This window comes from Mchenga conophoros, linkage group LG12 (genome assembly GCF_057382185.1).
Source record: "Mchenga conophoros isolate Kocher_MC1m ecotype Shallow Benthic linkage group LG12, M_conophoros_male_GT1.1, whole genome shotgun sequence".
NCBI lineage: Eukaryota > Metazoa > Chordata > Actinopteri > Cichliformes > Cichlidae > Mchenga > Mchenga conophoros.
In genome coordinates, this window is record NC_140537.1 from 21,338,405 (window position 1) to 21,362,196 (window position 23,792).

At 42.8% G+C, this 23,792-nt stretch overlaps 1 protein-coding gene across 2 annotated transcripts; it reads right to left on the reverse strand.

The window, feature by feature from the left end:
* Positions 1-504: 504 nt before the first annotated feature.
* hip1rb (huntingtin interacting protein 1 related b) lies at positions 505-23,658 on the reverse strand. Of its 2 annotated transcripts, none has more exons than XM_085294462.1 (32): positions 23,306-23,658; positions 12,670-12,733; positions 11,884-12,026; positions 11,665-11,721; positions 10,884-10,964; positions 10,708-10,784; positions 10,448-10,509; positions 9,798-9,938; positions 9,650-9,707; positions 9,430-9,505; positions 9,109-9,276; positions 8,965-9,020; positions 8,805-8,877; positions 8,324-8,507; positions 8,128-8,216; positions 7,911-8,027; positions 7,509-7,610; positions 7,162-7,356; positions 6,153-6,300; positions 5,940-6,026; positions 5,729-5,836; positions 5,413-5,549; positions 4,462-4,572; positions 4,297-4,355; positions 4,107-4,137; positions 3,917-3,979; positions 3,690-3,790; positions 3,391-3,496; positions 2,458-2,581; positions 2,310-2,371; positions 1,850-2,092; positions 505-1,615 (listed from the first exon to the last, which is right to left on the reverse strand). In XM_085294462.1, exons 1-32 carry the CDS (start codon positions 23,396-23,398, stop codon positions 1,607-1,609), a joined length of 3,225 nt encoding a protein of 1,074 aa, XP_085150588.1. In that variant the 5' UTR covers positions 23,399-23,658; the 3' UTR covers positions 505-1,606. The 2 variants fall into 2 exon arrangements, with proteins under 2 accessions (XP_085150588.1, XP_085150589.1); XM_085294463.1 differs by lacking the exon at positions 23,306-23,658 and adding an exon at positions 18,841-18,984.
* Between the last annotated feature and the right edge of the window lie 134 nt (positions 23,659-23,792).

The window sequence follows — 23,792 nt, forward strand, 5'->3', positions numbered from 1 at the left end:
ACAGGATTTGATGACGTTGACGTGTATGGGTTCCACACTTCGGTCACCAACTGCGAATGATTTTAATCCAAGTATTAAAAATGATCCATATTTGTTAGAGCCTCTAAAAATCAGTAAACCTTGTATTAAAGCTGAAAGTCTGGAGTTCAGTCATTCTTATAGTGTATTTAAATCAATCAAATTATGGACCTAACTGTATTTGTAATATGCCATCTGCCGCTCTAGATTTGCCTCAGCTCACAATTTATAACCATAAACTAATGCCTGCTGCATGTGTGGTCTGTGTTCATCTGTACGACTGCAGTAAAGAAAGATTGAAAGCTCCTGGTCCCCAATATTTACTAGCATGTCAAATCTTTGTTATTGGTTTTAAACTTCAGCTGTTGTTAATATTACCAGCGTGACAAAAATAGTTATAATCAACAATCAGATATGAAAAGGTTACTGATGAAATCTCCTTAAAATCATCCGTAATCTGAGAAGAGGAATGAACACAATGCCACATTAAAATTTAAACATTTATTGTTCATTCATGTTACAAGGAAAAAAAACCCCACCAGTATCTTTACTAAAATATATTAATAGATCTGAGCTTATAAAGACATTTCATACAGAGGAAAGAACAGAACCTGTAAGACCCTATAAGAAAAGGCTCCTAGAGGCAGCAAGGACTTCAACACCTTGATATCATACAACTACTAAAACCTAAATCTGCATATTCAGCCTGAAAGAAGCATTTGATAATTAAGGACACCTACAGCCAGTATGTGTGTGCAAGCACTACAGCATCTATTTGACATAATATCCAGGTTCTCTGCTAGTAAAGGGGTATTTAAAGAGATGAGTGTAGCTATAAATACTTTGCACACTCCTATACAGACTGTATGTCTCTACAGGTATCATTCAGTGCACTGGTACATCACTATTCAAGGCCTCTGAGACAAATCTTGTATTCTTGAGAAAGAAAGCAGTTTTACACAGGACATGAATGGCATCCATCGTCAAGGCGAAGCTTGGAGGTATGTTAAATTTGTGAAACGTGGATGCAAGCGATTCCCCCAGTTTTCGTTAAAACCCACCACACCACAAATATCATACAGTGTACGCTGAGAAAACTGATGTGCTCTGTGACAAACATCCAAAACAGCGAAAAAAAAAAATAACCCCAAAACAGAAAAGAAGATGATCAAATCTAACAATCCTACAAGTTCAAGATATGCTGTCGATTTGGGGTCAGTGATGAGGTTTGCATTTTAAAAAGCAGGAGTAGTGTTTAATGGTTTAAAATTATATAGAGAAGAAAAAAAATACTTCAAATACAACCAAAACTTTATTATTTACCTTTTGTTCTCGATGCCTAACAATAACATGAAAATAAAATAATAATAAAAAAAACCAACAGACATCAAGCATCAAACATCAGGCTTCTGGTCCATTTTGGCAAAAAAAGGAAAGACAAATAAAAGCAGGACACATAGACAATAGAAGCAGGATTAGAGGATTGTCAGCATGCAACTTAAAGGAAGTGCAGGTTCACAAAAAGGCTGTCTTCCTCCTCTTCAGTCCAACCATCCTGTTAGTGCTTCTCATTCTTCTGCTCAGGCATTTATTTAAACTGCACCAAAGAGGGAAAAAAAAAAGTTGATATTCAGAAAAAAGCCACATTTTCATTTTCTAAATCCAGCAACACCAAGTGGATCACATTTGATGAGTGAGATTTTGAGCCTACTACATTCAATTAGATTTTTTTCCTGAAAAAGCTGATGTACATCAGATAATATACCGATCAGACACATTCCTACTGAGAGCAATGATCTGCAAAAAAAAGAAAAAAGAAATTAAAACTCACACTGTATGCAAATTGATTTTTGGGTGGGATGTTGGGTTTCTGGGCCAGCGGAGGTTTCTTCATGAGACTGGGCTTTAAGGGTTTTGGTGACATGGTGACAGGATTGACCAGCGAGGAGGTTTCACCGTTCCCCTCGGCAAGCTGGTCCAGAGGAACTCCGGCTATCTCGTAGTGCTTCTTCCTGAGCTCGCCCAAGCGCAGACGCTCATTGTCTAGCATGCTCTCCAATTCTAACACTTTCACCTGAGGAGAGGGGGGGGGGAAAAAAAAATTAAGTGAGGTATTTGTTCCTGCATCCACCACATTAGACCAGCAGAATTACATAAGCTGTACAGCAAAATACAGATTGAATCTCACTAAACTCGATATGAACAATTCACAGAAATGTGTTGAATGTGAGATTTCCACAGCCTCACAGTAAATATCAGGCAGGCATGCTTCAGTATGCCCCATGACTAACCTGTGACTCCATTTCTTCTTTTTTCAGCTTAATTAGCGACAACCCAGAGAAGTCCATTGTATCTGCAAATAAAAGGTGGGTGAAAGAGCCATATTAGATGCTCATCAGAGTTCATGACGGTCGGTTGCACACATCAGACTCCACTCACCTTTGTCCTCCAGGTGCTCCTGGCCCGTCTTTGTCGAGGCCACCACGTTAGCTGCCATTTCGTTCACGTGGCGAGAAGCGTGCTGGAGTTTTGTCAGCTTCTTGCTGTGGCGATCTGCCTTAACCTGAGAGCACCGGAGAGTGTGGTATGAGACAAGATTACACTATTCAAACTCTAAAGCCACAAAAGTCAGTATTTTTAATCCATCCATTTTCTAACACTTATCAGGGTGCAGGTTGTGCCATCTACACCTGCCACCTCCAACAGCTTCTCGAGAGGGACACCACGGTGTTCCCAAACCAGCTGAGATGCGCAATCTTTCCATTACTAAAAATAAATAAAATTAACTTCCCGCCCAGGACAGGTTTACTTTTACCATTTCCCCATGCTGGAGTCAGGCCTGGGGTAGGGCACTATGGTCCACCCTTAGCCCACAGGGCCCACCTTTCCAACACCTGTAGGAGGTGCTGCTACATCTCCTGAGAGGAACTTTTTGATTTTAGAAAGAAGAACCCAGGCCTGCAATAAAATAATCTGCCAGATTCATTATGTTTAACGTAAATTAGCCCCAGTTCTAGCAACTGTTCAATGTGTGGTCCTTCATTTAAAGTCAATAAGGCCCTCTAAAGCCACCGAAGGAATAAACAGGAAGTAAAGTCTAGTCTAAATTCAGTTTTATGCAGTAATATTATTAATGTAACATTTTTTAATAATTTTGGGGGCTTTTTTGGCTTCATTTCATAAGGTCAGTAGAGACTGTCAGAAAAGCAGAGGGAGAGAGCGAGAGGAGAAGACATGCGGCAAAGGGCCGCGGGTCAGATTCGAGCCTGGGCTGGCCACTCTTAGTAGGATGAACAGGCGATCATATGCCACATGGCTTAGCTAAACCGGGGCCCTAATAGAAAATCTTTAACCTTTGTGTGTACATCTTACCTTTGAAGCCGCCACCAGCTGCGCCGTGCTTGCAGCAATCTCATGAGAGCAGACGATCAACTCCTCATATTTTCCCGTGTGCAGAACCACCTTATCAGCAGACTCTCTGTGAGAAATCGGGCAAACACACGACATTAATGCTTCAGCCTATGACAGGCTACACTTCCTGTTAAAAGGTCGTAAATGGATACTCAGAACAGCTGTGGATGCAGTTCCTGTTGCTCAAATGGTGCAGACCACTAGCTTCAAATAAGAATCATCATTCATTTCAGATGCAAAGAAATTCAATGAGAACTTACACCATCTCCGTGGCTCCCCATCCCACCGCCTTGGCAGCAGAAATGAGTCCCTCTGTCCAGCGAGAGTTTTTGGCATAGAACTCCCTAATGGTGGCTGCGCCCTTTACAAGAAAAACACCAGCACAGTTAGCCGATATTTCTGAATGGAACAGAGCGGCCCACTCTGATTTCAGAAACACAAAACAAGCTGCCACTTTTGGATTCAAAGCGAGAACAGTGTGACTCACCCGCCCACCCTCGACAATCTCCTTCTGCAAGTCGGTGGATGCTATGACCAGCATGCGGATGGCCTGGGGGAGATGGAGGAGGATAAAAGCACAGAATAAGACTAAAGAAAGCTAAAGGTTTAGTTGACTGGATTATTCAAAAAACAGAAGTGTAGTACATATGCTAATGAAAGAAATTAAAGTACAGTACCTTCATCAGGTCTGTGCAGCTGAAGAGGATCCTGTAAGTGCGGGGTGGGAGGTACAGAGAGTTAAATTGCTTTGGTCTTTAATAAACATGGTGATACTAATAAGAATAAAAATATGATCTGAAGAAATCTTCTTATAAGATTGTGTTTAATGAAGAAAAAAACAAAAAAACAAGAACAGGATAAACAAACCTTTCATTGACTTCCAGTTTAACTCCTGTGGTGTCTTTTCGTGCCTGACTCATCATTTCCTAAATGTACAGGGGGAAAAAAGGTAATCTCTTAAAATTAATACACTGCAGAGTACAAGTCTGTTCTTCACAGATAACATTAACATCTTCAAGTTAGAGTACTTACGTCGATCCTGCGGACTGCCTCCTCAATAGCTGCAGATGTTGCAGCCATCTCCTTGTCGACCAGGTCTCCCAGCTCCTCCTGACGAACGTCCAAGCCCTTTGGCCGCAGCTCCTGGATGGTACAAGCGGAAGTGTTTGGGAAAAAGTCAATAAGACCAGAAATAATATTTTGTTTAAACCTACACAGGTAAAAACTGGAGCCTGAAGTAGAGCTCAGTGGTAACGTGTATGGTTGGTTACATTGCTAATAAGGAGTATAATTCAATAACTGACTCTTTAAGGCTCCTGTTTCCAAAGAAGCCAGGTGAAAACTGAAAGGATTACCACGTCTAAATAAACCCCCCAAAGTATTATGTATTATATGATTATACTGCAGACTGGACTTAAATAATCAAAAAAATGTTTAAAATCTTTCAGATTGAGGAGCAGGCTGGTTGACATTCTTGTGGAAGTCTGTTTTTTAGATTGTTAAATAGTTCATGTGTCAGTAATCCACCTGAGTTTTCTACATTCACGCTGCCTTTAAACTCTGATTGCTGACCTACATCCTTACCACTTCCTGTTTTTAACCTCAAACATGAAGATGGATCATTTAACATTTAACAGTGTAAACATTGTAAAGTGGCCTCATCCTCTGGCTTATAGGAATGATGCGGTATGATAGCAGACTGACATGATGTACAATATTAGGAGTAATATTTTTCTAAATGTAATAAGATAATTACATTTAGAGTTTTTGGCATAGAATATAATTACATTTATATTTATTATAAAATGCAGTAATATTTTTCTAAATGTCCGCAGTTTTGCCCACAAGCAGCTTCCCCAGTATGGCAGCTTCACATGCTGTTCATATCTCAGATGGTGAACCAAAAGGCTCTTCAGGCTCAGTTAAATAGTTCCTGAATGCTTTGGAGTACATGCTTCCCATTAAATATATGTTTTCCCTCACCTGACCCAGGTGTAGGATCTTCTGTATGATTATGCGAATGGTGGCTGGGTCTGCCTTCTGTAGCGTGGCCTTGGACTTCATCTCCCCCAAGAACAGCAGACTCTGAGTGCCACAGCTTCGGCAGTTCTCCGTCAGTTCTGCGGGGCGTCGAAGATTAATCATCAGTCATACTTCTGCATCATTTATGCACCGAGTAACTAAATTCTAACATGTACTTAAAGACTAAAGGCTTGCATATCAGCATATGGTGTGGACAATAAACACATTTTTTTTTAAAGTACAAAGTTAAGAAAATAGCCAAGAAAATATTCCTTACTGTCGGCATGGTCAGTGGGTGCCATGTGTGCAGTAGCGCTGCCGTTAACAATTGTGTCCGCGGTCAAGTGAGAGAACTGGGTCAGAGATCTCAGCAGCGTGCCAGCATCTGGTTACAAGATCAGACAGTGAGAGGGCAGCAGGCCATATCAACGAGGATTACCGAGCAGCCACGAGGTCAGCGGGACCGAGCCGAAGCGGAGAGAACTCACCGCTCATGTTTCTCAGATAATCTGCATGGCCCTTTTTCACTTTGTCGATGGAGCCAAGTGCAGCCTCCGCCCGACTTATGAGGTAATCTGTTTGGAGGACAGCAAAAGATTAGAGGCCGCTCAATCTCTGCAACAGACATCAATATTTATGCATGTGGTCAGCAAGCTAGGGACACGCTCTGCCATTTAAATTTTTGAGCACAGGAATCGAACCTGGAGAGCTGGTGCAGCGTATATGGAGGGGATCATCCAGCTTGGCAATAGCATCTTGGATGATGGTCTCAGCTTCTGTTATAGTTCCCTGCAGCAGGGCAAACTGCTCCTCCAGAAGCTTCTGCTTCATCTTCTCCTCCTGACTTGTCTACATTTATACACACACAGGTTTACATACAGGTTTATGGCACTATTAAAATATACAAATATATACAAAGCATGCTGTTGGAGAGCTAGATGTAAATGTCTGTGTACAGCCACAGTGTTTTAGTTACTTTCAAAAATAGTTCAAAAAGGCAGCAGATGTCATCTTTATTACATCAGGATTTCTTTATATTCACATTTAGTTTAGCATCTTTTTCATTGCTTTAACTTTGTGTTGACTTTATCGCACATTTACTTTACTCACGATGTCTGGTCCAATTATTGTCTCTCTGCTGTAATTTATCTTCTGAGCATCAGCCTATAGCTCGCCTGTCAACATACTTTTGCTTAGATTTTAGAGACTTTGAAGTAAGAACGTTTTTGTGATATTCATACTCTTGTTACATCTAAGGACTAGAGACCAGGTGGCAATCTCTGCTCACAATGGAAAAATAAATGTTCCCAAACTGTCTGAGGAGTGGTTGTTGGAGGTTTCTGGCTATTGCTAGGTGAATTTAGTCTGTCGCATTGCTGCTTTAATGTGGTTGCCACTGTTGCAGCAGTAATAGGGAAAAAGCAAAAACCTTTACTGCGGTAGAATGAGATAATTAGATGGTCAAACTTTTATCCAACAGCTTATAAGGCATGATGTGTTAAAAATTTGTAACTGTATAGAAAACAAAGGGTATTTGGAAACCTCAGATCTCCAGGTGTGCAGGTGTAAATGTAACCATATAGTACAAATACAATGGACTGACTGCTGCATTTCTGGGACATTTATTTATGATCCGGGTTGCTTTGGCAAACAGGTTTAAAATAGCACTCTGCAGAGACCGCTGAGCTTGGCTCTTGTGTCCTGACTGACCTTCTCCTTCAGTTTTCCCTGCAGCTCTCCCAGCTCCCTGCTGGTCTTATCTCGCTCCTGCTGAAGCGACGACTGCTGCAGCTGCGCAGTCTGCCGCAGTGATGACAGCTCAGCCTCCTTCTCGCTCACAGACCGCATCAGACGCTCCTTCTCCGTCTGCAGAGCTGTCATCGAGCTGTTAATTTGCTCCGACGTCTGGCAAAAGAGAGAGCAGTGAGCGGAGCCTGGACAGGCAGATGGCTGCAAATGTCGGAGGAAAAGTCCAGGCGGTAACGTGCAGCACGCCTAAACTGACGACTAAATCGAGATGAGTTAGCTAGACGCCATGAAGGTTACCCCATGCTCACCTTCTCGCTGCTCTGCAGGGTCGCCTTGATACGGGTCACTTCTGCCATCTTCTCCTCCAGCTCTCTTTTCACCCTCTCCACCTCAAACCTCTGCTCTTCCATCTACAGTGATGGAAAACAGCATTAATCTTCTATACACGTAACTTGGACCAACCTTTGTGTCTCTTTTCTGCACTGGGGGAGATTTCATTTTAGGCCTGCTTCCAGAACAGAATGACCGTGCATTAGAAGTTAGTGAAGGTTATTTCTGCCTGTACGACTTACTGGGGCTCGCCCCCAAAAAAACAGAACCGATTCTAAGGGTCATCTAACCACATCTTTATTGATATATATACTGAGGTGTTAAAACTCCTCAACATGGGAGGTCATCTTTATGGGGAAAAGAGCAAAAACTCCATCAACCTTCATGTCAGATTCCTGCTTTATTCGATCCATCTCGAAGGTCAGCTGCTGTTTGGTTCTCTCTACTTCCTCCTGGGTCTGCTGGGTTACTGACAGCATCTTCACAGTGTCTGCACTCTGTCAGCACATTAACACACTTGATGTTACAACCCACAGCCAGATGCTGACATCTAATTTAAAGCCAACACCTCTGGACTGGTCTGCGGTCTGTGTATACCTTCCGAAGCAGCTCAGCATGGCTGCTCACCAGCTCTGTGTGCTTCTCCTTCAGCTTATTGTACCGCTGTTCAGTGGCTTGTGCCCTTTCTGCACAGACAAGACCAAGGAGAAAGATTTTTTATTTATTTATTTTTTACATTTTCGTTGATGATAACAGTCTGTAAGTCTGTAAGAGTATTAACTGTGACTCTTACTTTCAGCCTCGATGAAGGTGGTCTGTAAGCTCTCGTGTTCAGTGTTGCGGCGGCGGGTCGCTTCGAGCTCCATGCGCAGCTGTTCATTTTCCACAAGGGCTCGTTGTTTCTGCGCACGCTGTTCTTCCAGCTCTGCCTCCAAACTGTTGATCTGGGATTTGAGCTGCGTGATGTAACGCTGAGCCTACAGGAGGAAAAAGAGACATGAGCATGTTTATATAAAAAGTTTGGGCCAGCTAATCTCCTCTTCCAGACATTTTGCATGAAAGCTGAAGTTGTGTCTGCAATGTCAGTCATCTCATTCAGAAGCTACTTGCCACATTCTACATGTCAGAAGTATTCACATCCTCCCAACACATGACCCAGATTCTTTTGCACGGAGCTAACCAAGCCCTGCACTGTCAAATGCAGACACACACACACACACACACAAAACTGTCTAAGTCCATGCAACAGGCCATTCACTCTCAACAGCTCCTACCTCGGCTTTCACCCTCTCCAGCTCTGCTCTCAACAGCTCGAGTTCCCGCTTAAGGGTCTCAATCTGGAGGTCCCTGCCGGAGAGAAAAGAGTCCCATTCAAAGAAACTCCCGACACCATTGAAACAATGAAGGCTCGCAGTTAAAAACAGGCTAGCTCACCTGTCGTCAAAGCCTCCATTTGGAGGTCCGAAGGTTTGATCAAATATGTCCACTTGCTGAAAGCGGGAATCAGTAAATGTAACAGACAGCTCACACAGCAGTATGGTAACACCTGAGTACTTGAGTGGGTGTAGCATGCCGTACCTGTGGCTGAGCCTGTACGCTGGAGGTTGTGACGCTGTCGACCTCGATGAGCGGCTCCGGCTCGTCATCGTCGTCATCCTGCATCTCCGGTTCATCCTCATTGGGGATGACCACCACTGGCTTCACGTGTTTCGCCAGTGAGGCTGCATGCAGGAAGTTAGGCGGGGACTAAGAAGAGAAGACATTAAATTTTATGTACAGATTTCTGCAAATTTCAGACCGCAGATGTCAGTAGGGGGTCTGTGATAAAGATGTTGACGCCCCAAAATGGAGGCGGTCACTATCATCATCCTGCCTCCCTTCTTCCCCCTGTGTTCTTACTTCAGGCAGCTTGGGGATCTGGATGAGTCTCTTGAAGTAGATCATCTCTTTGGCTCTATTGAAGAAGTTCTTAAGCCTGGAGGACAAAAGAAAGAAAGGGATGCATTTGCATTAGTTCCAAGAGCTGCAGGGACTGGGAGCGGCAAGATTAAGTTGCAAAGCTTCCACAGGTATTAAAAACTTTTAATGCAGTCACCCTTCTTTACTCATAGCCACCTACTTGTGGAACTGGTCGTGGAAACGATCACGATGTCCTTGCAAAGTATCAGCAGGGAGACCTAAAATTGATGAAATGGTCCAAGCATTTAAATCATTAAAGTCACAGAACATTAAATGACATTTGATTAATGAATAATAATCATCTTTACAGGCGTGCAGCTTGAACAGCAACTTGACGGCAAAGTGGTAGAGGTGACTGCAGTCCTGGATGACCTGGATCAGCGGAGCCAGGCGACACTGGCTTGATGTGAGAGTCGTCATGGCGAGGGACGAGTTAAGCTGTCGGAGCACTGAAAGGAAAAAAAAAAAAGAAAAAAGAGAGAGCATTTGCTACTTAATTAGTTGGCTGCATTTTATTTTGAAAATTTCTGAGTTGAATATTTTTCTTGATATGACAACCACATTGCAAAATTCTGTTTACAGTCTGATACGTGTTGCTGGACCTCCGCCCTGCAGGGACTGGGAGGATCATAGCATTACTGCTAAACTGGAGGAAGTTGCTTAATGTCTTCTAATTGCAAGCATTTCCTCACAAGTAAAAAACAAAACAAAAAAAACAAAAAAACAATGACGAGTCAAAACTGAGCCAAGAGTAACTGAAGCCACTTCATGAAGAAAACAAACTGCAGTCTGTGAAAACAGATAGACTGAGAGCTGCTGACAGTCCTGTTTTGAAAGGCTCTTAGCTTTTGTGCATTAATAGATAATGTCAGCAGGCAGCAGCTCTCAACCTCGACTCAGGTTACGCCTCCTTGGAAGGACAGAGGGGAGGAAAGGTGGGATGAGTTTTTGTTTTCACCTGTCTCGGCCAGCCGCAGCTCTGCGTCCATGTAATCAAACACTTCCACAGAGAGCTGGAAGCTGCAGGAGAGAAGTTGATACCTTTGTTAGACTGAGAAGGACACGCACTCAAACTATGACCCTGCGAAATGACACAGCAACTGGGCCTGTCTGTTTATTTTATTAACAAATGCAGCTGACAGCAGTATAAGACTGAGGAAGACAGGGATTTAAGGCTACACAGGCACTTAAAGCTCCATTAAATATTATGAAACTCACACATTATTAATGTCTGTTCCTGCAGCGCGCTCCAGCTCTTCATCTGTGATCTCCAGGTTTGCTGGGATATCGCCATGCTACAATGAGGTGCAGCTTCATGAGATTTGTAATGCAAATGTGGTTGAATTATCCATTCACATAAAGTGCATGTAAAACATGAGTGACGGTGCATTTACCTTCGTATGAAACTTCAGTTTTGTGCAGAGCAGCTTCGAGTAGAGAGTCACCAGCTGTCCGTATCTGTCATGGAGGTTGCCCTGAAAACCCCAAGGAGTGAGAAGAGCATGGGTTAAATGGGCAAGAGGCATTTTCGAGTTAATTCATCATTAAAAGAGCCAAATGTTGACTGAACAATGTAGCAGCTAAAAAAATATTCATTTCTGGATTTGACTGGGAAACAAAGGCTCAACCAACAACAGAGAGAGGCCAGTGCTTTTGTTTCACTTTATTAATCCCTAAATTATGTAAGAAGGAACTAAGGAAATTAGCCACCTGTAGCGATGACCAGCTGGCTAAAATGGTGGACGCTGGTACAGAAGAAAGCGAAAGTGAAACAAGCGATGGCTGTTTAATGATGAAAGAGCTTCAGGGTGTCAAACTGTTCAAAAGCAGATTTCAGGTGGCATCATTTCTACCAGACAGAGCAATTTTTAGATGCTCTCAGCACAAGGGCTTGCCACAGCGGGTCACTCTGCCTGCATTAATTTGGCATTTCTTACTTATGCCCCATAAGTAAAAATCACGATTTGTTTCTCCTCCCTGGACTGAATCAGTTTTTTTTTTACCTTGTTAGGTGAATGTGTAAACCACTACACTATTTAACAACACTAGAAGAGCAAGTTTAAAAGGAAAAACAAAACCCCCCCAAAAAAAACAACAACAACAACAAAACTCTATAAAATTGCCTTTTTAAAATTATGATTAGTTTCTGAACTATAATAAGATCCAAGGACTCACCCATATTTCCCCAATTTCAACCATGGAGCTGTAATGTCTCGTGCAGTCTTGTAGAACCTGTGAAGACAACAGGCTGAATGAGTAAAAACTCAAACTTTGAATAATTTGTACGACAAAATATTCAAACAGTCACAGGTTTTAAAATTTTGCCTTAATTGCACTCCAGCGTCTGGCGCTTTAGGTAGTAATAGAAATGCAGGAGGGTACTTGGTGCCTTACATTGCGGTGCCCGTCTCGCAGGATTTTGTGCAGCACATGGCAGAACTTCCAGCAAAGGATGGAGCTGCTGGGAAAAGTGAAGCCCAGAGCGTAGGACCAGAAGGTGAAGGCTCCCTTCTCCCTGTGAGTGCCCAATATGATTCCTGTTGTCCTTCATTAAGGAAGCAAAAACCATCACAGCACTGTGCATTTTATAATCCATTTCTTTCTTTCTGGTAAGCACTAAAGACACAACGATGAGCAAATTCAACTTGAGTCAGATCACATCATGCATCTCTCCCCTCATGTTCCTGCAGCATATTTAAAATCTGTTTCTGTGGCCTTGTTTTGCTTCCAATAACATGGTTTCCAGCTTTATGATAGATCTGAATCAGCTCTATCTGGGATCATTACTCACTAATGGATAGCCACAAAAAGTCTGTCTGTGCCGGTTATGCTCAACACGAGCTCAGCTCTCGACACGATGACTAAAACATGTAATGAAAAACAAAGCTGGAACAATCATAGAAATATCGCAGCCTTTTCCTGACCTTCCTGCTGTTCAGGGGTTCCAGCCTGCTACTTGACCAGAAGTGTGACCAGATCATAAAAGTGACATGCTCTCTCATATTCTTTGGAGTGTTTGCTTAATCAGGTGGCGTTTAACGCTTCCGTTTTCCATCAATGTCCCTTTTTATTTTAAGTGAGGACTATTTTTTTTTAAAAAAAAAAATTTGTTTAGAGGTGGCAACTACCATGTCAAGCCTGTGTGCAAGTCATTTTGCTGAGATTTATTATTGAGGATACGTCGAGCATGTTTCTCTTTCACAGGTATCTCAGTGGAATTGATGGCTTTGCTGATGCTGCTGAGCTGAAAGAGAAGCAGAGAGAGGTTGTTAGAGCCTGAACGTCTTGATTCTCCACCCACACAAACATCACTTCCATTTGCAGGACTTACAATAGACATAACAAACATAATGCATTGCACCTTAACTGGGAAGCAAAACAAATGATAACCAGTTGTACGACATTGACTGGAGTCAAAGGAACAGTGACTGCACTGTGTACACAGTAATGTACTGATGGATTTCTGGCTGTCCTCTTTTGATTAGACTAATTTCAACCCATCCCGCTGACTACAGTGAACTAAATTTAGCTCACAATTGGACAAAGGTCATCATAAAAGTGCATCAGTGTGACTGCACCTCATGAACTTTCCCTTCGCTTTTAGTGTGATCTCATCTCTAGTAAGATAATCCACGTTGAATGTTTCTGTGCCACCCAAGTGAGACAACAAAACCACTTAACTTTATTACTGCTTTTCTGTGGGAACTGCGATCAGAAGAGACCAACCCCACATGGAAAGATAATGTCTGCCATAACCCCGCTGATGAGGCGCGTCAGAGTCGGAGTGTCATCAGATTTACGGGACACAAAGAGAGCTGATCTACAACCTGCTCGGCAGGTAAAGCGAGCACCGCTGACAAAGGAGCAGGAAGGGAAACACGGAAACACACACGGGGATCAATCTCCTCCTGGGGATTTACGCATTTTAAATCAATCACAGGGAGAACACACAACCACTCAGTGCCATCATCATCACCTCTATGTCTCGACAGTGGTTTCTGGATCATTTTCATAGTTTTTGTGATAAAAATATTTCTCAATAGTCTTCATTTAAACATTCTTATGCATTTTATTTTATTTTTCAGAATCCCATCTGGAAATAAATTTGCTCTCTCAAAGTGACATTTATTATGATCAAAGCCCTATTAAACAATTTCTTTAACATGAGAGCCCAATCAAGAAAAAGACAGAGCTGCGTGCATAAGTTTACTTTTTCCCCTCCCCCCCCCCACAGTGTGAGACAACGTGTGCCCAGCTGCTGTTTCATGGCACATTGCCACTCACATAAAAGCGTTTTTCCCCACGCTATCCAGTTACTGAAATCAGCACAGAAAGCAGTGGTCAAGGCTTTGCAAAAGAACAAGTTATGTAAACAAAACAGGTACAAGCCCAGCCTGGATGAAACTCAATGTTGTGAACTATATGATTTCCAGAAAAACTTTTGTAAAAACAAACAAACAAAAACTGCAATCTGAATAGACGTTACAAATGTGTCTGTAGGTAGAGCACGAAAATGCTGTACAGCAGAGCCATGTAGAAGTAACATCTCTGATAAAAATCACTGCTGACCATCGCGTTTCCTTTCGGGAACATGAAAGATTGAAATCACTCATAATGACTGCATCGTGATCAAAGCAGAGTCTAGACAGCACAATTACGCTGGACCACTGTGATCCCAGTCATCGCTAAATTTAGGCTGAGAGGTGGGATATGCATGTGAGAATCACAGTAGGAATGGGGGGGGGGAGGACAGGACACAAACATTAATTTCCAGACTAGTGTCCCACTGACGTTTCGCAATCAACCAGACCTTCTTGTTTCTGTCAGAACATGCAAGCTCGCAGCAGGTTAGTGAAGTGGAGCAAACTGGAAAAACACACAATAGCTGTGAGGAATTTAAGATCTGGGAGGTAATTTGGACAAACATAAAAGAGCACAAATATAATGCAAAGGGACATCATCTTGTTTACTTGATTGGCCTGTTCAGTACCGTCGATTCCTCCTGTGCATTTCTGTCTCTCTTTTTTTTTTTTAAACTTTTTAAATGCAGGTTTTTAATTTAATCACTGAGAGAATAATTTACGCACTCACAGATGTCAGCAACTTCCTGGATGGTGACAGCAGAAACTTAATATGGACATGAGGTAATGTAACAAGTGGATAAACTTGCCTATGAAAAAACAAAAGCCTGACCACAACATAGAGTGTAAACCCAGGACAGTGGTGCGAAGGTCCTGGGTTCAAGGTCCAGTTTGAGGCCTTTCTGTGTTGAGTTTGTTTCCCCCACAGCCTAGAAACATGCTCGGTGTTAGGTTTACTGGTGATTCTAACCATCCATAGATCTGGACGGTTGTATGTGTAAGTTCTGAAACAGATTTGCAACCCGTCCAGGGTGTACCCTACATCGTGCTCTGCATCGACTCCAGCCCCACTGCAACCCTTGAATGGATAACCAGAGGAAAATAGATGCATGGATGAAGTGAAAATGAGCGTTAAAGCAACAATGTCCACTGCAGCTGCTATCTGTACTTTTCTTACTGCATTTTTCCTGGTGAACTGTGCATGCCCCTCTATTCTCTGCTCTGGCCCACTTGTCAACCAATCAGCATTCGACCAACACGCAGCATCATCCACATCAAGCAAGTTGCAGTTGGGTTTTTGGATAACTGCCTGTTTGCAATGGTTGAAAACTGCTCTTAATAGTCAAATACTGCAACACTGCAAACTGACTACTTCATTACCGTAAACTAAGCTTTGGGAAGCAGCTGTAATCTTTGCCAGATCAAGCATGTTCATCCATCTGCTGTTCTAACCCAGGAGGAAATAAGGAAGCAGCCGAAGGTAACGTTACCCTTCAGCTTTACTGATATCATTACGGAACCAGCTAGCAGCTACAACTAATAAAAGATCATGTTAGTGTTACGAGTCCTGTCTGTAATGTACGTCAGTACGTCAGGCTGAAGGACATCACGTCTGACACTGTGGTCAGCAGCACAGGAGCACCACAGGGAACTGTGCTGTCCCCTCTTCTCTTCACCCTGTACACCTCTGACTTCTGCTACAACTCTGAATTATGCCATATTCAGAAGTTTGCAGATGACACGGCCATCATGGGGTGTATCTGGGATGATCAGGAAGAGGAGTACAGAAGTCTGGTGAGGAACTTTGTCGCATGGAGTCACACAAACCACCTGCAACTCAACACCTCAAAGACTAAGGAACTGGTCGTGGACTTCGGGAGGTCCAGAGCAGGTCCACTGCCGGTTCAGATAGAGGGGGAGGAGGTGGAGGTGGTCAACAAGTACAAGTACCTCGGGCTGTGGGTGGACAATAAACTGGACTGGTCATGCAACACAGAGCACCTGTATAAAAAAGCCCAAAGCCGACTGTACTTCCTCAGGAGGCTGAGGTCTTTTAACATCTGCAGGAAGCTCCTGAGGATGTTTTACCAGTCGGTGGTTGCTGGAGTACTTTTCTATGCTGTGGTGTGCTGGGGGAGCAGCACAGCAAAGAAGGACTCATCCAGGCTGGAGAAACTGATCAGGAAGGCTAGCTCTGTGGTCGGCATGAAGCTGGACACTCTGGTGACAGTGGCAGAGAAAAGGACATTAAAGAAACTGATGGACATTATGAACAATGCCAGACATCCTCTGCACACGGCCATTAACAACCAGAAGAGTCTGTTCAGTGACAGGTTGCTTCTCCCCAAGACAAGAACTAACAGACTTAAAAACTCCTTTGTCCCACACGCCATCAGACTGTTTAACTCCTCTCTGGAGGGGAGAGGGAGGGGAAACAGGAGGACAAAGGAGGGGGGAACAACTAAGCTGTAGTGCCTCTTCACCTCACTGTACAATACCTTGTGCAATACTTTTTGTAAATAGTCAACAGTGCAATAGACTCAATACTTGAAATGTGCAATTCACTTGTATTTTTTATTCTATTTATCCCCTTTGTATATTTCATTTATATTTGTCTGTGTGTGTGTGTGTGTGTGTGTGTGTGTGTGTGTGTGTGTGTGTGTGTGTGTGTGTATATATATATATATAACAATTCTGTAACTGTAACTTCGGTCGTTGCTGTGCTTTTTTTTGGAAATCGAATTTCCCAGAGGAACCCACCCGAGGGATTAATAAAGTTCTATCTTAATGGTATAATAGAAGGTGTTAATTTAACAAAAATTATTTCTCTATATAAACTTTCTAAAACTGCATCAACCAGCAGTCTAAATTACCAACGTGAAGTCTGTTGGATCAGGAATGAAAATATTAAGCCCAGTCACCGAACACAGGACAACCTGCTTTGTTTTTTTGAATACCACACACTCTCTGTCAATCAACTTTAAAAACCTACTTAATTGTTTTGTCTTCATGAAAATAGTACCAAGTATTTTCCTGAGTATTTGTATGAAGCTTGAAATTCTAGCATTGTCACTGGTCCCCATCACATCACAGCTGTTGAATCCAACCACATTTGTATGATTTAGGAGGTCTGCTTTAGAACGAGTGCACTGTACAAGAGAAAAATCGGACACGCAGCTCAATCACACCCTCCCTTTTATCACAAATTACCTCTCCTGATAGAAAAGCTTTTTAAAAACACAAACATGTGACCAGAATATACAGTGGAAGCTTAAAATAAAAGCCTTGATAAGACCCCGGTTGTCTAAAACACTGACCGGGGAAGTCCACACCACAGAAAGGTTTATGTTTTAAACCATAATCACGTATCAGTGGCAGCTCTGCTTTATCCAACAAAACATTATGAAAGCTCCTTTAATCTGAAGGTTGCCACCACGCTGATCCATGCACACAAGCTCCAGAAGAAGCATGGTCACACACAGAAGAGCACAGAGGGGCTACTGTGGGTGAAGACTGAGGTTCAGAGTTAGAGAAGGGGTGTAGCGCTTAACAGGAGACCCTCCCTTCCCACAAGCTTCTGACGCAAATTAACCGCGAGTCCCTCGTTTTCACAGTGCGAGTGTGGCTGTCTGTGCGACAATGAGGGGCTTGTTGGAGGAGGAAGGCCGTCAGCTGGGGTAGAAGATTGGGTTGGATGGGGGCCGCGCTCTGGCACACAGAGCCTGGCACAGAGGCCTCAACAGATGGCTGCTGAGCAGCGAGGCTGCAGGGAGACTCTCATAGTACATTCAGAAAGGCTGACTGTCAGAAAACAGCGAGACAGCCAACAGGACAAGCTCATGCTTTATACAGTTTAAAAAAAAAAAAATGATAAAAGTACATTATATGTGTTACAAGCAAAAAGATTAATTGCACTAAAATGGAAAAAAAACAAACAAGGGAACCGAGTATCACACAGTGGATAAAACAAATGATGGTGGCTTTGCCATTGGAGCGGATAACATGTATACTGAAAAGGAAATTGGATGTTTTTGAGAAGGTGTGGAGACCATTTGTGAATTTTGTAGAAGGATTTGTATTATCTGAGGACGACGAGGACTGAGGGCAATGACATTTGATTTGGGATAATGACAAATTTAGGCCTTTAATGGAGTGATAAATCTGACGACTTGTGTTTTCTTTTTGCTGTCTGAGAGGAGTGTATGTTCATGTAGTATTTAGAATGTTGGACTGTTTGCAAGTCATTAAAATGTAAAAAATAATAAAGATATTGTTGGGGGGAAAAAAAAGTACATTATATGATTTACAGCCACAATCTTTACTGCAGCACTTTCTAAGCTGTAACGGGTTAGCACCAGTATACACACACTCTTAAATGCCTTAGGCAAGGAACAGGTGCTGGTTTGGCCCACAGGGGTCAAACTAGCAACCATTCACAAACAAATAACAGTTACGTTAATTTATTTTTCAATATTTGCCTGCTTACTTGTTGGGTCTGCACAAATCCAAAAAATTAATGAGATCAAATATCACAATGCAAACTTAAAAATTAAAAAAAAAATCAGATAACCCTTTAATAAAAACAGCATCGGGTAATTTCTGCTAATCTATTAATCAGCTGCAGCTCTTGTTAGTCAGCCTCTACCCACAGCACTAGGTCTCACTATCTAGCCTCACATCAGCCTACACCAAACGCTCCTACACAGCGATACCATTTGCCTATGGCACGGTAAAGTCAGATGAAATCCAAACTTTCTACTAACACAGCCATTCAGTCCGAGAGCTTCAAACATGCCGGCACCGTTTCCTGGAGGCTGGTTCAGATGTGGTTAAACCCTCTGACCAGCACAGAGGAGAAGTGAGAGAAAGAAAAAGCCTGGACTAATCCCTGAGGCCTGCCATACGGTCTGCTGCCAGCTAGCATTACTACACAGTGCACACCCCAAGCACGTAGCTTTAATGCCTTCAACCTCCTTACGTCTGAGCTTACCTGGTCGTCTCTGGCTTTCAGCAGCATGTCCATGTGCTTGGACATTGTGGTTTAGATGAGAGTGCGTGAAGTTAACAAAGTCAAATGACACCAGAACTGTTTCACACTGGACTCAACGCCCCAAGGCACGAGCACTTATTGCTGGTTCTTATCAGCTTAATTCAACAGAGTGCTGCTGAGGCTCTGGCTGACAAGGTCAAGCGCAGACATGAACACAGCTCACGTCTCTTAGCTGAGGTTACCTGCAGGTAGAGTTAATGGTAACAAATCACATGACTGGCATACCAAAAAGTGAAACCAGGGTCAAAAATCAACCATAGAAATGGAGAATCAAAGATTTCAGTGATTTTAAATATCCTCTCAGATCAAATGGCCTTTTTCATTTGGTGTTTTATTAACATCTTTTGTTGTTATCTTGTTTTATGACTGACTCATTCTGCTTCTCCCACATCAACACAGGCAATAAACCTAACAGTACTCCACATCATGTGTCTTATTTTGTCCTAACAGAAACGATGTACAGGGAGCAAAAGAAACACCACATCTAAAACAACCTCCCAACCCAAAAGCAAAAAAGTTCATTTGACTTTCATCCAAATTATAATCCCTCAGATCTGGTTTATAATCCACTATTAATGCATGAAAGTGGGAAATAAATGGTGGTGTTATTACCAAATATAACTGTACCATCGGTTATGGAATCGCCCACCCAAACAGCAGCATCAGTACGTGGTCTCCAAGGGTGCCAAAGCCACTCTTTGAGCTACCTCCTGCAAGCAACCCCACCCACCTACTCTTCAAATCCTCAGTTTCAGAGGTGCAGCCAATCAGAAGACAAGCCTTAAAGGAAGTAGGGAGAGAGCTTAGGAGGATGAGGTAAGGAGCAGCACTCCATTCGATGTGGAGGAAATGAGTCTGAAATCCTCACACTCTTTAGAGGAAGCTCATTTCCACCATTTCTATCTGCACTCTCCTTAGTCACTACGCAGAGCTCGTGGCCATAATTGAAGCTTGAAACGATAAAGCAACAGTGTTGCTCGTCTTTCTCTTCACTACAGACCCAGCGCAGCACCAGTCACCCTCATCCTTCTTTCCTTCCTCACAACGACAACTCCAAGATACTTAAACTCCTCTGCCTAGAGAAGAAACTCATTTCCAACCTGGAGTGGGCAAGGCACCCATTTAAAGCTAGGAACCACGACCTCAGAAATCCAGGTGCCAACTTTAACCCCAGCATTTCACACTGGATGCAAGCAGTAGGTCATCGGTCAATGAAGTCAACAGAACCGCATAATCTGCAAACAGCACAGAGGACATACTGAGACCACCGAACCCGCCTGAAGCCCCACAGCTGCGCCTAGAAATTCTGTCTATAAGAATTATGAAGCAAATTGGTGACAAAGCGGCAGGCCTGGATAACACCTACCATAGGAATGAGTCAGAGTTGTACACCTCCACGGGGAGGCTGAGGAATGTGAGCCCCAAACAGAATGAAGGTCGACTTTAATGAATCTATCACCACAATGTCCTTCAATAAGTTTACAAGCTGGAGCAAACATGAATAGTAACAGCTACAAGGAAAACAAAAAGCCAACAAGGCTCATATTTAGTTACCTTTAACAGGACTGGATGAAGTACATGCATTAAAAAGGTATGATGACAGTGTAGATGAATGAACTTGGAGTGAACACAAGGGAAGAGTAGCTGCAGATATGGAGATCACTGGGTCATGACTCAGTTTTATATCTAACTGAATTATCTTTATTGCATTAAAATAGCAACAAAACATATGCTGTTCGCTGAGCTGTTAGCTCGTGACTCACATGCCGTTTATTAATATTAGTAGCTGTGGAACATAAATATAATGAAACCATGGCTCAAACATCTCAGCACCAAACCATGACAGCAGGATTACCACTGGCCTGTTATGAGTGAAAATATAAGGATGTCACAGGCAAACACGGCTTGTTATGTAAATATAAAGAATGTGCACATTCTGTATCAAAGTCACTTCTTGTAATAGATTTTGCGCACAGACCAACAAGGCTGGAACTACTAAGAACCTAAAAAACCCAAACTCTAATAACATGCAGTGACCTGTGGAGTAAAGTGGCTAAACAGTTAACCAGAAACCTTTTCATTCTCTCTACTCCCACTGAGTAGCTGAATTTGCCCTTTCCTACTCCCATCCCCCCCTTACCTCTGCCTCTCATGGGTGCTTACTCAGGCAACAGAGTGCAAACAGTACAGTGCGCACAAAAACACACAAGCTGCTGTGCGAGACGGTTCACCTTGGTACCGAGGTCGACGTGAAAAGGCAAAACAGGAGGAAAGAGAGAGAGAGTGGAAGTAAAAAAATAATAAAAAGCAGCACCAGAGTAGCTTCAGTCTCTCAGCTCTCCCTACTACATGCAGCAGCCTCTTTAATATAACAGGATTAAATTAAGAGAACACATTTTAGCAACACTATGCAACATTTAAAGCAACAGTCTGTATAAATTGTATGCAATTAGCACACTATTTGAGACAGGAGTCCAGATTCCTCATTCTGCCAGGACTTCATTTGCATTTTGACCGGGTACAGTTGTCAATGCAGCTCGACTGCTGCTTGAATTTTATTTATTTGTTTAACCTTTGTTTCACTAGGAAAATATAACTCTGGAGATTTAAAAGTAAAAATCTCTCACAAGAGTGGCCAAGCCAAGACAAACAGCAGTACAATCAGCAGAGCACACACTGAGGAAGAAGTACACAAAACTACACTAAAACACAGCTGGTGAAAAAAAAACAATAAAATAAAGAATTTATAAACATCAGCGGCAATAAAGTCAGTCATCAATAAAAGTCATTGGCTTATACCTCATTTCTGATATGAGACAAGCTTTAAAGTTGTAATAAATCTTCGTGCACCAGCATGTGTAAGCATTGTGAAGATGTGCATGTAAATATCACCATCACTATAATCCAGCAAAGACAAAGGTTAAGGCAATAAAAAGAACAGAATGGACTTAATGGTGAAGTAAAAGGTTTCTCACTAGTTACTGAATGTGAGGCGTAAAAGAGAGAGTGTCAATTATAATCTTAAGTACTTTTATTGAGATACTAACTCATTCTAAGAGCCCTGAACTGCATGATCCCACCAAAGACTGTTTATACATTAAATAAATAACAGTGGCCCTAGACACGATCCCTGTGGCACTCCTCTATTCATATTAAGTACCCTGGAAATGACTCCTCCTACCTCCACACTCTGAATCCATCCAGCAGCTTTTCTTTCTGAGGACCCCCCACTGAAGTATTTGCTTTAGGAGTTTATGATCCACTGTGCCAAATCCCTTGACTAGACCTGATTATGCTGAGAATTTGAGCAGCTCCCTGAAACCCATATTTTACGTGCAATGTATCGTTTGACACAAAGGAACATAAACTACAAGTCTGACAACAATGCCTAGTTTTGAAAGCAAAGCCACACCTGCTTCTTGTCATTTGCTGAGCCACAGTAGTCTGAGAACCTCAGCTCCACCTCGCTACACGTGCGTCAAAAGCAAATAAAACACCGAGTAAAACACACGCCCAGCGGAGGAAACGCTCCACTCAGTTCAGATAAATTAGGGCTGTAAGCCTGACCGGCCGGACAGCTGTTTGTTTAGTTACTCAACTCGCTTCGGCTCTGGTGTATCTGTGTTCTCCACCTGAAAATGTAGCCATAGCGTCTCCGGGGCTTTAGCCAATAACACGAATGCACAACATGAATCCACCAGTGCCCGGGTTAGCTCTTCGCCATGTATGGAACAGTGCAGTGGAGTAAGGAGCAGAAACCACAAAGCACCTGTTGTGTGAGGAATGAGGGCAGCCTTCATTTCTTCACTGCACACATTCAAAAGAAACTGAGGTGATGTTTTAGGATAGTTTGTCAAAGTTAAGGGTCTATTTTTCATGTTTTCAAAAAACAAAACACAACAACCAACAAAGAAACGAAACGTGAAGGTGGTTTAGGAAAAAAAACGGGGAGAGAGATGCCTATACTAGGGGAAAAGGTGGCCAAACCGGAAGGACTAGATGAGCATGATACCGGGATACCAATGGAATGACTTCAGTGCGCAATGGCAAAGCACTTTCAGCATTGTGTTTAAAACAGTCCAAATTTACAACGCTATGCCAAAGAGTTTGTACTTATGGTCGGCTTAATGTTCCAGTATAGGCCATACAGTCAGTCAGTCAGTCAGTCAGACACACACACACACACAGGGGGCATCCCTCGTGGGCTCTTTCAGTGGCCACTGGTAAAGCTGCGACGCCTTCTGGGCAGTTAATTCACTCATTAAACATTTAATTTGGGGACAGGGATTGTGGCCTATCCAGTAGATATTCACTCATCCTCTGAAGCCACCGAAGGCCTGAATAAAACCCAGGTTTACCGTCCATCCCACAGCGGGCATTAACCCGTCGTTTCCTGCATATTTACCTGCTGCTTGTCAAAATGATCCCTCTCCGCGCCGAGCCTGACCTCAGTCCGCTTGGATTTCACCCGTGTGGGTACATGACCTAAGCTGCTCATCCTCTAGATTTCACTTCTTTAATTTTTTACGATGATGGCTTTATTAACAAACAGTCACTCCCCCTCTTTACGCAAAAAAAAAAAAAAAATCACCAAAAACGTCCGAATGAAAGCGAGGTTCAGCAGCGGTCTCTTCTTCTATGTAGACTGCTGGCTGTGAGCGGGGGTGCCACGGTCATCTCCAGACTGCCGCTTCATTACTCTGATGCATCACGGCTGAAGGAGGAAACGCTAATGCGAGAAAATGCGGTGAGTTTGCCTCGCGTTACGTGGACGGATCCTCCCCCTAAGGTGGAGGAAATCATCTGCGCGTCCTCCTCCGCTAAAGTCATCCTCCTACATGAAGGTCGTTTTCTTTTCCTTTTCTTTTTTTCCAGCTGTAATGATTACGGCG